This window comes from Phocoena sinus, chromosome 12, assembly GCF_008692025.1.
Source record: "Phocoena sinus isolate mPhoSin1 chromosome 12, mPhoSin1.pri, whole genome shotgun sequence".
NCBI lineage: Eukaryota > Metazoa > Chordata > Mammalia > Artiodactyla > Phocoenidae > Phocoena > Phocoena sinus.
The window spans coordinates 54,176,360-54,189,366 of record NC_045774.1 but is presented as its reverse complement, the minus strand read 5'-3'; the positions used below and the strand labels follow the sequence as shown (position 1 = coordinate 54,189,366).

Here is a 13,007-nt window from a genome sequence, read left to right as displayed (position 1 = left end):
AAAATTTAACCTTTTTTTTAAATGTTGAGAAGTTGTAGTGATGAGAATAAATAATGAAATACTTTTACTTTATTATGGTGAATATTCTTGATTGCTAAATCATTTTTTGCCAACCTAAAGTAACTATTGCTTTTTATTAATATTAGAAGTAAAGGCTAATATGATGTCAATTGAATTTAAATAAAGTTCTCAGTAATATGTTATATAGCAGTATTTTATTTTATTACTACTCAGTTCTCTGGGCTTAGCATCTTGGCAATTTTTAAATAAATTATAGTGTATAATGCATAGTAGTAAGCATTTTCCTTTACATTGAATAGTTACAATAGTGGATTAACAACAATATGCAATGTACTTGAGAAGAATATTGTTACATATTTTACTAGGAAGAAATACGAAATCTTGGAGTGTTTGTAATGAATGGTGTTAAGTTAGGCAATTTTATAATATTAAGTCTATAGTATATTTAAAATAAAATCATTGAAGTCACTTTATTTGTACATATTTTATGTTTGCAATAGTCAACTGATTAATTCCCTATCACATTCTCTTGGTGAAAAGATTTTTAAGAAAAAATTTGTTTATAGTCTATTTAATTCATAAAAGGCATCCTAGAGATAGTCAGCCCAGGTTCAGAAATTCATTAAGTCTTTGATTCATTAAAAAATATGTATTGAACACTAAAGAAAGCTAGGATTACAGTGATGAGCTAAATGTACTCTATTCCTCCCACTCATAGAAGGTAGAGTCAAGTTAGGAGAGAGAACATCATGGGCTATTACAGTCAATTACAGTACGGTGCTAAATGGTAGAGGCATTGTACTCAGTATGGAACAATAAGAAAAAGAGATCTAAGTGGAGATTTAAATGATGATTAGGGATTATCCTAGTGAAGGGGCAAAGAAGTGCATTATAATATTAAATAGAGATACCTGTGTATAAAATTATAAATAGCTGTTTTGGGAGTATTTTGTACATTTAAAGAATTATTTTCATTCTTTATTGTTATTTCTTTTCAAAAGTCACCTATAGTCAGAATATGAACATTTAATATTGTGAACATTTTATATAACATTAACCTATCAAATCCCTATCATAGTTGTTCATATGGATGGATATTAATATCTATATTTAAACTTAATTCTATTTTCTCTTCCAACTCTTTTGTGAAAATTTTTAAATCATTATTTAATATCAGTGAAATATATTGATATCTGTGAAATAATTCCACCTTACTTTTCCTTTGAAAAGGTTGATAATATTAAAACTATCAATAACCAAAACCATCATGTGTAAGTTTGGATAATGAAAAATCTGAACATCTTTATCATTCAAATTGTCCGGCTTTCTTAAAACCCGGAAAGCTCATAGTTTGAGCTCTTAAAATTAAATAGTGTTATTTAGCTAATTTTTACACCATTTGACTTTCACTTTATTAGATTTCACATAATAATTTATCATTTGACTTATTTGAAAAAAATGTTTGCAAACACTTTCTGTGTTTCTTTCACATCTTTAGAATATGTCATTTTGAACTTTTTTGCAAATATATAAGCAGAGAAGATCAAGTCTGGGCTGTGGGCTATTAGAAAAACATGAGCTAGATTTTGCTGAAATTTGTTTATAGTATTTAAATACCCCCTCACTAAACCAAATGTGCAAAATAAAATTTAATATACGCTCAATGTAAAGGAAAACTAGTAAGTTTTAATAATGAATTTTGATAACATTAGGGACTGTCATCTTTTTTTTTAATTTTTATTTTTATACAGGAGGTTCTTGTTAGTTATCTATTTTATACATATTAGTGTATACATGTCAATCCCAATCGCCCAGTTCATCACCCCCACCCCCACCCCCACCCTGGCTATCCCCCCTTGGTGTCCATATGTTTATCCTCTATGTCTGTGCCTCTATTTCTGCCTTGTAAACCTGTTCATCTGTACCATTTTTCTAGATTCCACATGTATGCGTTAATATATTTGTTTTTCTCTTTCTGACTTACTTCACTCTGTATGATAGTCTCTAGGTCTATCCACGTCTCTACAAATGAGGGGCTGTCATTATCGTCTGTCTTTTGGTTGTAAACACAGGATAACTAAAGGACTTAATGCACAGAGGTTCACGTGCCTTTTGTTCACATTCTTCCTCTATTATTTTCAAATCTTACTCAGTGAGATTGTCATCCTTTGTAAGAAGAATCTTGGGTCAACATTCAGTAGAACTCTGCATTTGGAAAAGCCTCCATTTCGTTTTGAGAAGAAAATTAGATCACAACTTAGAGAATTTACACATAATGATTTTATTTTTTTGTGAGTTGATATAGTAGATACAGTGTGTAAAAACTTAGTTAAGGAAGGAAAGACAGCCCTGGGTGGTGGCAGGTGAGTGTATGCATGTTCAAACCAATCTGTTTTCCAAGATTTAATAACTCGGACCCAAGGATAAAAATGATAATTCAGTGGTCATCAGGAATTTTTCTTCCAACCGCTATACTTCATTACTGGGTGACCTCTTTATTGCAAGTTTTATTGTGTTGTGACATCTGCCAGTGGATATATTAGAAACATTAGTACTTGCTCATATTTTTTTAAGGAGAACTGATTTTGCTTAAAATCTGAGTTAATGCGTATTAGATAGCTTTAATTAAATATACTCAATGATTAAATGTATTACCTCTTAAAGTAATTTTTTTCTCAAAAAGTAATTGAATGTAATAGACCCAGTTTCAGGGGTGTAGTATCACAATTAGAGTCTCATGATTTATCTTCTAAAAGATATCTGAATAGTCAAATTAGTCCATCAAGGAACACAGTATCATAGGTTAAGTTCATTTTTAACTGTGGTTAAAAAAGAGAATGGGATTCTTGAATTACAGTGTAAAATTAAATATTAAAAAAATTTAAAACTGCATTGTTCTTGAAATCTGGATCTTTGACTACATCTTAGTGGTCTTAAAGGTCTACCATCCTTTAATTGGAATGAAAGGCAAGTTTATGCCAATTGGTTATCTAATTTTGCTAGGTGAGTCTTAAATTGTAAAAAAAAGTTTACAGGTCACTTCACAGAGTCAAAACCTAAGCATTTTATTGCTTTCTAATGAGCTATTAAGCTGAAGAAGAGGCAATTAAATGAGCAATTAATGTAGTACTGACTTGAGCTCTCTGATTTTAGGTTCTTCAGAAGACAATGAGGTCATTCAACCAGGTTTCATCAGCCCCAGGTTAGTCTTTTTTTTTAATTAAATTTTTACTTAACTAATATTTATTTAGAAAGATCATTGGAGGCATATGAGAAAACATGACAGCCCTCAGGCATTCTCCACTTTGGCAAGATGGATATGGTACCCATCTTGTACCTACTGTACTCCAGATCACTTCATCTATAAACTGATACTCCCACCAGAATTGCATGGATGAAATCTTCTAATTAACTCCTTTTCCTCCTGATTTTAGCAATATTGGATTTTGTGATTCCCTTTTCTGTATCTCAGGCAAAACAGATAATATTTAAATGTTAATGGAGCTGAATGAAAAGTATTTGTGGCTTGTTCATTTTTGTAAAGCCCGTAGTAAAATAGGCACTCACAAGTATATGTTGAATTAATTTAAAGCTAGAGACTTGCTCCTGTTTTCAAAAAATTTACCATAACATAAATAGCACAATATATTAGCCATGTTTTTCAGGGAATTAGAGAATTTTCCTAATCTAGGAAAGCTCCATTTATTTTGCTTTTCATGAGCATGTATCAAATTTGTTCCTCATTATACTACAAAAATGAGTCATGTGAACTTTTAACATCTTAAACCTACGCTTAAAATATCTATATATATGTATGTCCTTTCATTTATTTAGGTGTACTGTAAACCTAGGCTTTTAATGGAGAAATATTCTCTTGTATTAATGAAACTAACTGAAAACTGACAATACTATTTTCAGTAACAGTTTTATTTGTATTAGTATTTTAATGTATTACTCTGGCTTCTGCTCTCATGCAGTTAATGCCTTGGCTCTACTCTTGACTAATACTGCTTTCAAAACTCTTAAGAGCTATGAGATGACAGAGTTTATGAGCATTTATAAGTACAAGTGAAATGCTGTTATTCTATTATTAAGCTTATCAAATACAGGATTGTAGGTAGCAAGAGGAAAGCAGTAGGAATCAAAAGGTTTAATGAGGAAACCACTGATAGGCATTGCCTTTTGACAAGCACTTTACTTTTTTCTGGAGTGAATCCTTTGACATAGAGATGATGCTCTAAAGAGTACCATGAAAAAGAAGATTCCGAAAAGTTGCTACAATATTTTAATTTACCAACTCTTTTCCCCTTACTATTGATTGTGGTTTCCCTCTGGGGGCAAATTGGAGGCAGTCCAGAGGCCCTTTTCTCTTCTGCTGGGAAGTAATGTTAACACCAGTGTGTTAAGTGACTGCAATAAAGTTTCATGTCTGTGTTTCCTTGTGATTAAAAAGCGTTGGCCAGGGAGAGGTTGCACTTTCACCAAAAGAAAGGTTATTGCCAGAGATTGCATTTAAGCCAAAGATTTGAACATCAACTGCTCCAGTGTCCTCACTTTGCAGGTGAGGAAACTGAGGCCCAGAGAAGCTTAATGATCCAAGGTCACACACAAGGTCATTAAATGGGACCAGAACTCTGGCCTCCGGTTTCTAGCTGGGTGCTTTTTCTCCACAGATTTGCCTCCTGCACAGGCATCTTTAAAGCCTGAAGATTTCTTCTCATTTGCCTCATCTTTTACTCCTGTACTATTTTTTCCCTTCCTATTTTCCACCTACCTGTCCTCTTCCCAAAATTAACCTAAAGTGAAAATATTAAAAGAAATACCTAGGAAGCCGTCCACACTCTTTTTTTTTTTTTTTTGCGGTACGCGGGCCTCTCACTGTTGTGGCCTCTCCCGATGCGGAGCACAGGCTCCGGACGCGCAGGCTCAGCGGCCATGGTTCACGGGCCCAGCTGCTCCGCGGCACGTGGGATCTTCCCGGACTGGGGCACGAACCCGTGTCCCTTGCATCGGCAGGCGGACTCTCAACCACTGCGCGACAGTCCACACTCTTATTCCAGTTGTTTTGATGAGATTAAGTTTTAAAGGGTAAATTTTCATTCATTGCTTTGAGAGAGAGGGAAAAATTGTTGTTTACATTATTTAGTGTCATTTCTGCAGACTCAGAATATTTATTGCAAAAAGGTCTGTAAATTATGAGGCATACCTGTTCAAGTAGTACAGGTGAAAAATCTGGACTCATTTTTCAAATAAAACATGAAGAACCTTCATTTTGTGCTATTCTGGGCAAAGTAATGTAATGCTTATTACTAAATGATTTCTCTAACCTATTGCTGTCTTAATTAAAATCATTTAGGAAAGTATTTGTGAGCACAATTCAGAAAATATTTGGGAGGAGTAATAAAATTTTTATTTTTCCTTTTAAATGAAGAAGTATGTTAATAAAATATGATTTTTGCTATTCCAGTTAAAAAAATAATAAACTTTCTACAAAATGATGGTGTTAAAATAATGCCCCTTTTCTGAATTAATTTTGTTGCTCTAAATACTTGGCTGAAACGTAAGGGGCCAAAAAAAAGAAGGAAACATTTGCAAATGCTTGTTTTTTGAAATATAAAGGCAATTTTATCTGGCACACTTAAAATTTATTTTAATCGTTTCCCGTATTTCCATAATTTTATTTAATTATACCTGGGGAAATATGTTAACCTATTTAAGGAAAATATTTAAGAGATTTTTACAGCTGTGTAAAAATTACCAAATTGGAACAATTGTGTTAAGCCAGAGCATTTTGCTCTCAGATAAGGAAATTAAGTGAGAACGGAATTTTGCTCTTCGGAAACGAAAACAAATAGCCCCCATATTCTAAAGTGCCTGTGCTATAAGACCAACGCACCCAGTCCAGTACTCCTTTCAGCTGACTCCGTGTTGCAAGAATTTCAAGAAAGTTATTTGCGGGTAAAGTAGTTTACTGAAACGCAGTGGGAGGGATCGGCAACAGTTTGCCCGACGTGCGGGTCCGCAGCCTTTGGGCGGGAAACCTCAAGCCGCGGCCAGACAGCGGGTTCCCTAAAATCGCCCCCGGCCGCCCCCCACCCCCTTCCCCGCCGACAGCTTTTCCTGATCCTCCAAAGGCGCACGGCGACGTTTTCGTGGCTTCCCGAAAGGACGGCGCCAGGGGTCTGTGTGAAGACAGCTCCATTTTAGGCATGGCCTGGTGGGGGAGTAGGGGGTGGAGTGGTCATTCTCTCGGGTTCTCATGACCCCTCCCCCCCTTGACTTCACTTTTTGGTTTGCGGAGACTGACATCTCCCAGATGAAGGAATCAGATTATACACGGTACATGTCTGGAAACGCAGGGAAGGTAGTAGGGTGCGTCAAGCGTTACCTCCATCCTGGTGAAGGTTTCTTTTGTTTGGTGTTCCTCTTGTCGGGACGAAATGACAAATGTGAATGTCCCCTAATTAGTGAGAAATCCTCAGCCTTCTTTGGAACGGCTTGACTTCTCGAGAGGAGGTGGTGATGTGGTAACTAAAGGGAAAGGTGACTGGAGAGAGAACGGGGAGAGGAAGTGGCAGGGGCGGGCGGTGGAGGGAAGGGGCAGATCCGCTGACCTGGGGGTCTCGGCGACCCTGGGGGCGCGAGCTGCGCGTGAAGATCCGCGGCTACGAGGGCAGCGCGGGGCTGCAGACCCCGGCCTTATCGGCCGGGACGCAGAGCACGGGTGGAGCCGCTCGTCGCAGTGCCGCAGCCCCTCCTCCTAGTTTTAAGAAGAACCGAAGCATTGTTTCAGCTGTAATAGAAGTCACTCATTGCATATAGTTGAAAACAACGACGGTTGGCTCTGGCACCTCTCTGGGCTCCTTGCATTGCACTGTCGGAATTCTTTAAAAAAAGAAAAAAAAAGAAAGAAAATATGTACGTTTTTTAAATGTAGAAATCTTAGATTGTGATAACCAACGGGCGTATGATAGGTTATTTCCTTGATTTTTTTTTTTTTTTACCCCCAGTGCGTTGAGGATTCTTTGTAGCTACTTGAACTCATTTTAAAGACATTTTGCAAGAAGTATGATAAATCAAGCCACTGAAACATTTGGCTTCCACAAGTATAAAACATGCGTTTTGAGTCAAGCACAGGTCTTTCTGGCACTAAAAACAAGTAGGAAATGAGAAAAAAATTAAAACCAGAAGACTTCAGGAAGGTGACAAATTGGAAAGCGTTCTAGGAGATTCATGGGACCATTTTAGGTGAAAGAAGAACTCTATGAGCTTAAAAAGATGATGGTTAGTTTCATAAAAGGATCTTAGGCTCAAAAGACTGAGGGGGGGAGCAGGAAAAGATGAGTCTATTTAAAAGACAGTGCCATATCCCTGAAATGGGGACTGATATTTTCTGTCACTATCTCCTTCCTTCTCTTCCCTCCCTCCCAGTTCCCTTCCCTGCTTCTCCTCCCTCTACCCTTCCTCTTCCCTTCTCTCCCCCTTTCTTTTACCGACCCCACTCCAATTCACCCCGCCCCAACCAGGTATGTAAAATGCATTTGCCTTAAATTCTTTGTGAATGAATGTTAGAGGATTTCTCAAAGTCCCCAGTTGGAAAAAGCTTTCTACACGACTTGAAAGGCCGATGTCCCTCTCAGGAAATGAATGAGTCGATAACCTCTGACACCAGTGACCAGTCCAGTGAACCCTACCTTAATTCCACTAATACTGGAGGCCCCCAATCAGGCAAAACTGAATCTCATAACCAAACCATCCAATGTGGTTCACTTATGGCATTTCACACTTTTCATCTATGTATTTATAGGTTTGAATTTCATCAAATTTAACAGACAAGGATTCAGAACCCACCTACATATTTCTGATTTTATGATGATTAGACTATTTTTTAATTAAAAAGCTTACAGATAAAACATTGTTTATCATGAATGTGTGTCAGTGACAAAACTAAATTATACTGCCTGTTAAATTTTATGATAATTTTACATAAATAATGGCATTTCCTCAATTTGCATGAGTACTTTTCACATTATTTCTGTTACCAGATGTTGATTTTTAAAAGTAGTTCTTTCATTTAAAATATTAAAAAAAAACAACTTATTCAAATTAGTTTCTCTATTTCCTGTTATTCAAAATATTTAACCTGGAATACCATCGTTAAAGTTATTATAGGTCAGTGTAATCAGTTGATTTCTACTATTAAAGTAATGCCTAGTGAGTGTTTTGTTAGTAAATAATTTTTCTGAGAGCTTCAGCTTTTGGGACTCTTGCAGAATCATTTACATTTTTACACTTTTTCTTTCCTCCCTACCAGCTGGCGCATGGTAATCCCCCCCCCCACACACAAAGTAAATAAAATGAGAAAGCTTTGCCTCCTTTCTTGAGAAACAACAAAAGAAATAAACAGACGAAAAATCTTTTCAAGTTAATCAGTCTCGATTGAAGCCTTTTACCACAAACAGCTGAAAATAACATTTATTTATATACATCAATTTACTTCAGATCTGAGCTAATTAGTATAAATTTATATTTCATTGTTTAGTATGGGGAGGAGGTGTAAATAGGTGCATTATGTGGATTTTCAAAAGCTTTTAGATTCGGTCAAAATCCCTACGTTTTAGTTTGTGTGAAACAGTGTTAGAGTTAGGAGTGTGTTTGGAGAGACGGGGAGGGGGGTTGCGGGTATAGTGGGGGAGGGTAAGCTCCGTAGCTTTGCCGAAGGGAAGTGGTATCTGTACAGTTTCTCGGTAAACTGCTTGTTTAAGAAAATGGGGGTGGGGTGGGGGAAGAGTAGTGGTGCGTTTTAATGTTTCAAAGACGGGTTTTATTTTATATTCTAAAGGAAATCCAGCATTTCTAGTTGATCTATAACATTTACTGTAGTGGTCGATAAGGGAGGCAGTATTGGTGTCAGCATCTAGTAATCAACAATCGTTTGAACCAATTTTAAAGGTAAAGGGTAAGCAGTTTGAAACAGGGGGCTGGCCGGGGAAGGGACGGTAGGAGCCTAACCCGTTATTAAGTTTTCGTTTATTCAACTCTTCTGTCCCCTGGTAGTGGACTTTTAAAATGTCAGGGTCCGGTCAATAAGATATAAATTTACCTTTTTTTCTCCCACTTGCCTCCCTTTTTCACCCCCTCCCCCCCCCGCGCCCGCTGTTTCTCCCCCACCTCTTTCTCTGGCTCCGCAGCCGCCTGTGCTGGCGGCTCCTCTTCACCTCCCCTGCCTGGCGCTCCCCTCCCCCTCCCTGCCCTACGTCGCCTTGCTCTTGGGGAACAATCGCCACTGATTGAGGTTCACTCTATGTTAGGCTGGAAAACTGGGCTGTTATTTAGGAAGTCATTAATCACATCTCCTCCCCCGGAAAGAGATGGCGGAGAAACCTGTGAAGTACAATTCCTTACCAGCCCCCTCCAAAATGTTCCGAAATGGTAAACCTAAACACAATTTGACTACAAGAAGGTGATAGCGATTTTTCCGGTAGCATTTTATTTTAAATTTGAAACAAATTTCAGGTCACAGTCAGGTAATTGTGTATAGTTCTCTTATTGTAGGTGTAGGTTACCATTATCTAAAGTTTCATGGGTGTGTAATTAGGTTCAATTAGGTCTTTTGTAAATTACATATTTTCCTCTAAGATTGGAATTAAATATGAAATTTGCATCCCAAGCAGGTTTACTGTTAACGGAGCATCTGAATTCTTAGGGGGAAAAAAGCGTAACGTCGGTTGCTTTATTTAAATGGCTTTTTTCCCCTTAAATGAGATTATTTAGACAGGCTTGTGTGTAAGGCGCGCGTGTGCACATATATGACTGTGCCGTTTTTCTAAATCGACGATTCACAAGGACCCTCCATTGTGTTTAAGTAAAAGCACGAAATCGGCATTCTGATTTATCGTAAAGAAGCGTCCCCAATTGTCTTTAAGATAACATGTTTGAGTTTTTCGTGTTCATTCATAAATTATTTTGATGTCAGCATAGATGAAATGGCGATTGGTTATCTCTTCCTCTTGCCAGCCCCTTAAGGATCCGAGGTGAAATTAGTAGCAAGAAAGCATGTAATTGACAAAGTCACGTGTGCTCAGGGGGCCAGAAACTGGAGAGAGGAGAGAAAAAAATCAAAAGAGGGAAAGCACATTAGACCATGCGAGCTAAATTTGTGATCGCACAAAATCAAGATGTTAGATTGATGCAGAAGATCACTCCGTTGCAAAGGGAAAGTTTTCATCTCACGAGTTTGGAGCAGAGGGCCCGTGGGGCAACATGGCCGAAGGTTAATTTTCTTTTCTATTGTTTTACTGTGATTTTCTCTCTTCCTTTCTCCCGCCCTCTCCCTCTCCCACCCTTCTTTGCCCGTCCCCCCTTCCCCTTTTACCCCAATACTGAGCAGTACCCCTCACCCCCATCGCGCAGTGGGGCTTTCTGCAACCTATTGTTATAGATCTCCAAAAATGTTTTGTACCGCCCACACTGATTCACAACTTGAAAAGCTTTCAGGGGGCTATTGTTTGAATTGTTTGAGTGTGATTAAGCGCAGTTTCAGTTAGTGAGCCCAAGAAAACTTTTATACACCTGCCCCCTCCCCCATTCCACCCCAACTTTAATTGAAAGTTATTGGGGGGGAGGGGAATGCACATTGCAAATAACCCTGGATTCACTGCTGCCGCATGTGCATTAACTAGTTCTAACCATCTTCACGATTTCTCTTTCCTCCTCGGGCACGCCGGAAAGAATTAGTTTCGCTGAAAATTTCTCTTTGTAAATGGGATCAGTGTTAAATCAGCAACATGCAAGTAAAATAATCGCATGCTGTACTGTAATATGTGGCCGAGAAACAGAGTTAAATGAAAACGTACACGTATGTACAGAAACGTGGAAGTTGTGATCGATAGAACAGTGTGGCTTCCTCCCTCCCCCGCTTTCCCTTTTAAGCCTTTAACTTAAAATATTTTCTGCCGAATAAAAGAAGGAATCAACCATTTAATAGCGCTTTTTTTTTCTTTCATTTCCTCTCCCCTCCACCCCCACTCCCAAGCAGTTTTTTTTTTCCTTTCACCGAACTGTATGGCAATACTGACTAACTGACTTTTTTGTCCTGTTCTACTCAGGCGGGGCAAGCAAAGGTGGTGGAGAAGAGCCCGGGAAGCTGCCGGAGCAGGCAGAGGAGGAATCCCAGGTTTTGCACGGAACTGGCCACTGTAAGTGGTTCAACGTGCGAATGGGATTTGGATTCATCTCCATGATAAACCGAGAGGGAAGCCCCTTGGATATTCCAGTCGATGTATTTGTACACCAAGTAAGCCAAACTGTTTTTGTGTTTTGTTTTGGTTTTGTTTTTTTCTCCTCGTCTTCACCTTTTTCATGTGGAGGAGCTGACCGGTAGTTTTGTCAGTGGGCTTACAATAATGTGCCCTTCAAAATCTTCCTTACAGTCACGAGTGAATACAGTTATTAGGGTGTGTACATGGCACCTTCCTGGGTGTCTTTTCCTAAACAGAAAATGAAATCTCTGAAATTTCGCTTCTGGGTGGTGGTTGACTTGATTAAGCAAGTTCCCCTCTTCTTTCGACAGCGAAATTGCCGTAGTGTAGCTTCCGGTGTTATCGGTTACGATACATTATGTGGCCTGTGCCTGGGGAATGAGTGGGAAATGAATGAGGAAACAGTGATCATATTAAGTTTTGTTTTTTTTTAAGCCAATTTGCTGTTATAAGAAATCTGTAGGTCCCCTTATTTTAGACACCTCTAATCACAGTAGCTTCCCCAATTATTTTATATCTGTCTGTCCGGTAGTCTTTTGTAGATTCAAATTAAAATAATTTGATTTCACAGTAAAATAGAGTAGAACATTGTTGGCCTAGTATGGATTTGAAGAAATGCAAGAGAGGATTGTTGGTAATCAAACATTTTAGAAAAGTGCTCCGTGTAGGGCATAGGTCCAAGGATACTGTCTCTTTAAGAGACTGAACTCAAAAAAACATGTGGCCAGAGGCGGCTCTAGTTTGTATGTTTAAAATGTGCTAGTGGGCTACTTGGGGTAAATTTCCACTGTTGCTTATATTGTGTTGTAATTTTTTAAGATGCTTCAATACCAAATAGAATGTCATTGCTTCTTATTTTCGAAATTTTACCCAGAAACAAGGAAATTAATACCTCTCCCCCTTTCACTCCTCTGTTGTGCTTAATCTCTTAATAGTAAGAAAAAAAAAGGTATTTACAGTTTGCAAACTTGATTATTTCATCGAAAGAAGTTAGAGAAATACAAATTATCTGTAATGAATTCTTAGGAGTAAAGGGATTTAGGACTAAAGAGGTTTTTTTAGCTTGACATCTAAGTTAAAAATAATCGAATGAATGCATATCAGTCCTACAGGTTGACTGACATAGATACATGCAGGAAATAAATATTTAGTATATTTGAATAAAAATTTTCTGTTTTGATAGTATGTTGCATGTTCTTAGTAATAATTTACAACCTCCTTTCCCCCTAAGGAATATCATCTTCAAATTAAGTATATAAACAATAGAAACATATGAAACCATTCTGTTTTGATCTGTTGTCCTGTGTGCTTGGTAGCTTCCTGACCTTGCTGTGTGGTGTGTGTTTTCCTTTCCTAAAGGCCTGGCTATCATTATTGGCTGTTTACATGTGGAAGGATCAGCATAATCTGTGAATTGAAACAGGGTTTAAATACATAAATAGAACTCCACAGACAGGCTACTGGATTTTATGCCTCCTACTTTATATGGCAAAATGAAGCCACATTTTCTGCTTTTCTCCTCCCTAGACTGAATGACTGAAATCATTGACAAATCCATTTTCTCTCAGGCCTCTGCTTTCCCTGCTTTGAACCTTCTTTAGGTTGTTAAATTGTTCTTTACAATCTCATAAATTTGTTTTATAGATGAATGAAAAAAAATAGCCTTTTCTTCTTTGTCTGATCACGCCTTGTTATAATTTCGTTTTCTATGTTTACCTTTTAATG

At 37.7% G+C, this 13,007-nt stretch overlaps 1 protein-coding gene across 3 annotated transcripts in view; it reads left to right on the top strand.

Moving 5' to 3' along the window:
* The first annotated feature begins 10,161 nt into the window (after nt 1–10,161).
* LIN28B (lin-28 homolog B) overlaps nt 10,162–13,007 on the top strand; it is a 116,261-nt gene continuing 113,415 nt past the window's right edge. For 2 of the 3 annotated variants that reach the window (XM_032651458.1, XM_032651457.1), the window contains exons 1-2: nt 10,765–10,814; nt 11,130–11,317. In XM_032651458.1, coding sequence (XP_032507349.1) covers nt 10,784–10,814; nt 11,130–11,317 — 219 coding nt within the window. In that variant the 5' untranslated portion in view covers nt 10,765–10,783. Of the gene's footprint in view, nt 10,295–10,764; nt 10,815–11,129; nt 11,318–13,007 lie in introns of those variants that run through there. The other variant, XM_032651459.1, reaches the window with a different exon arrangement.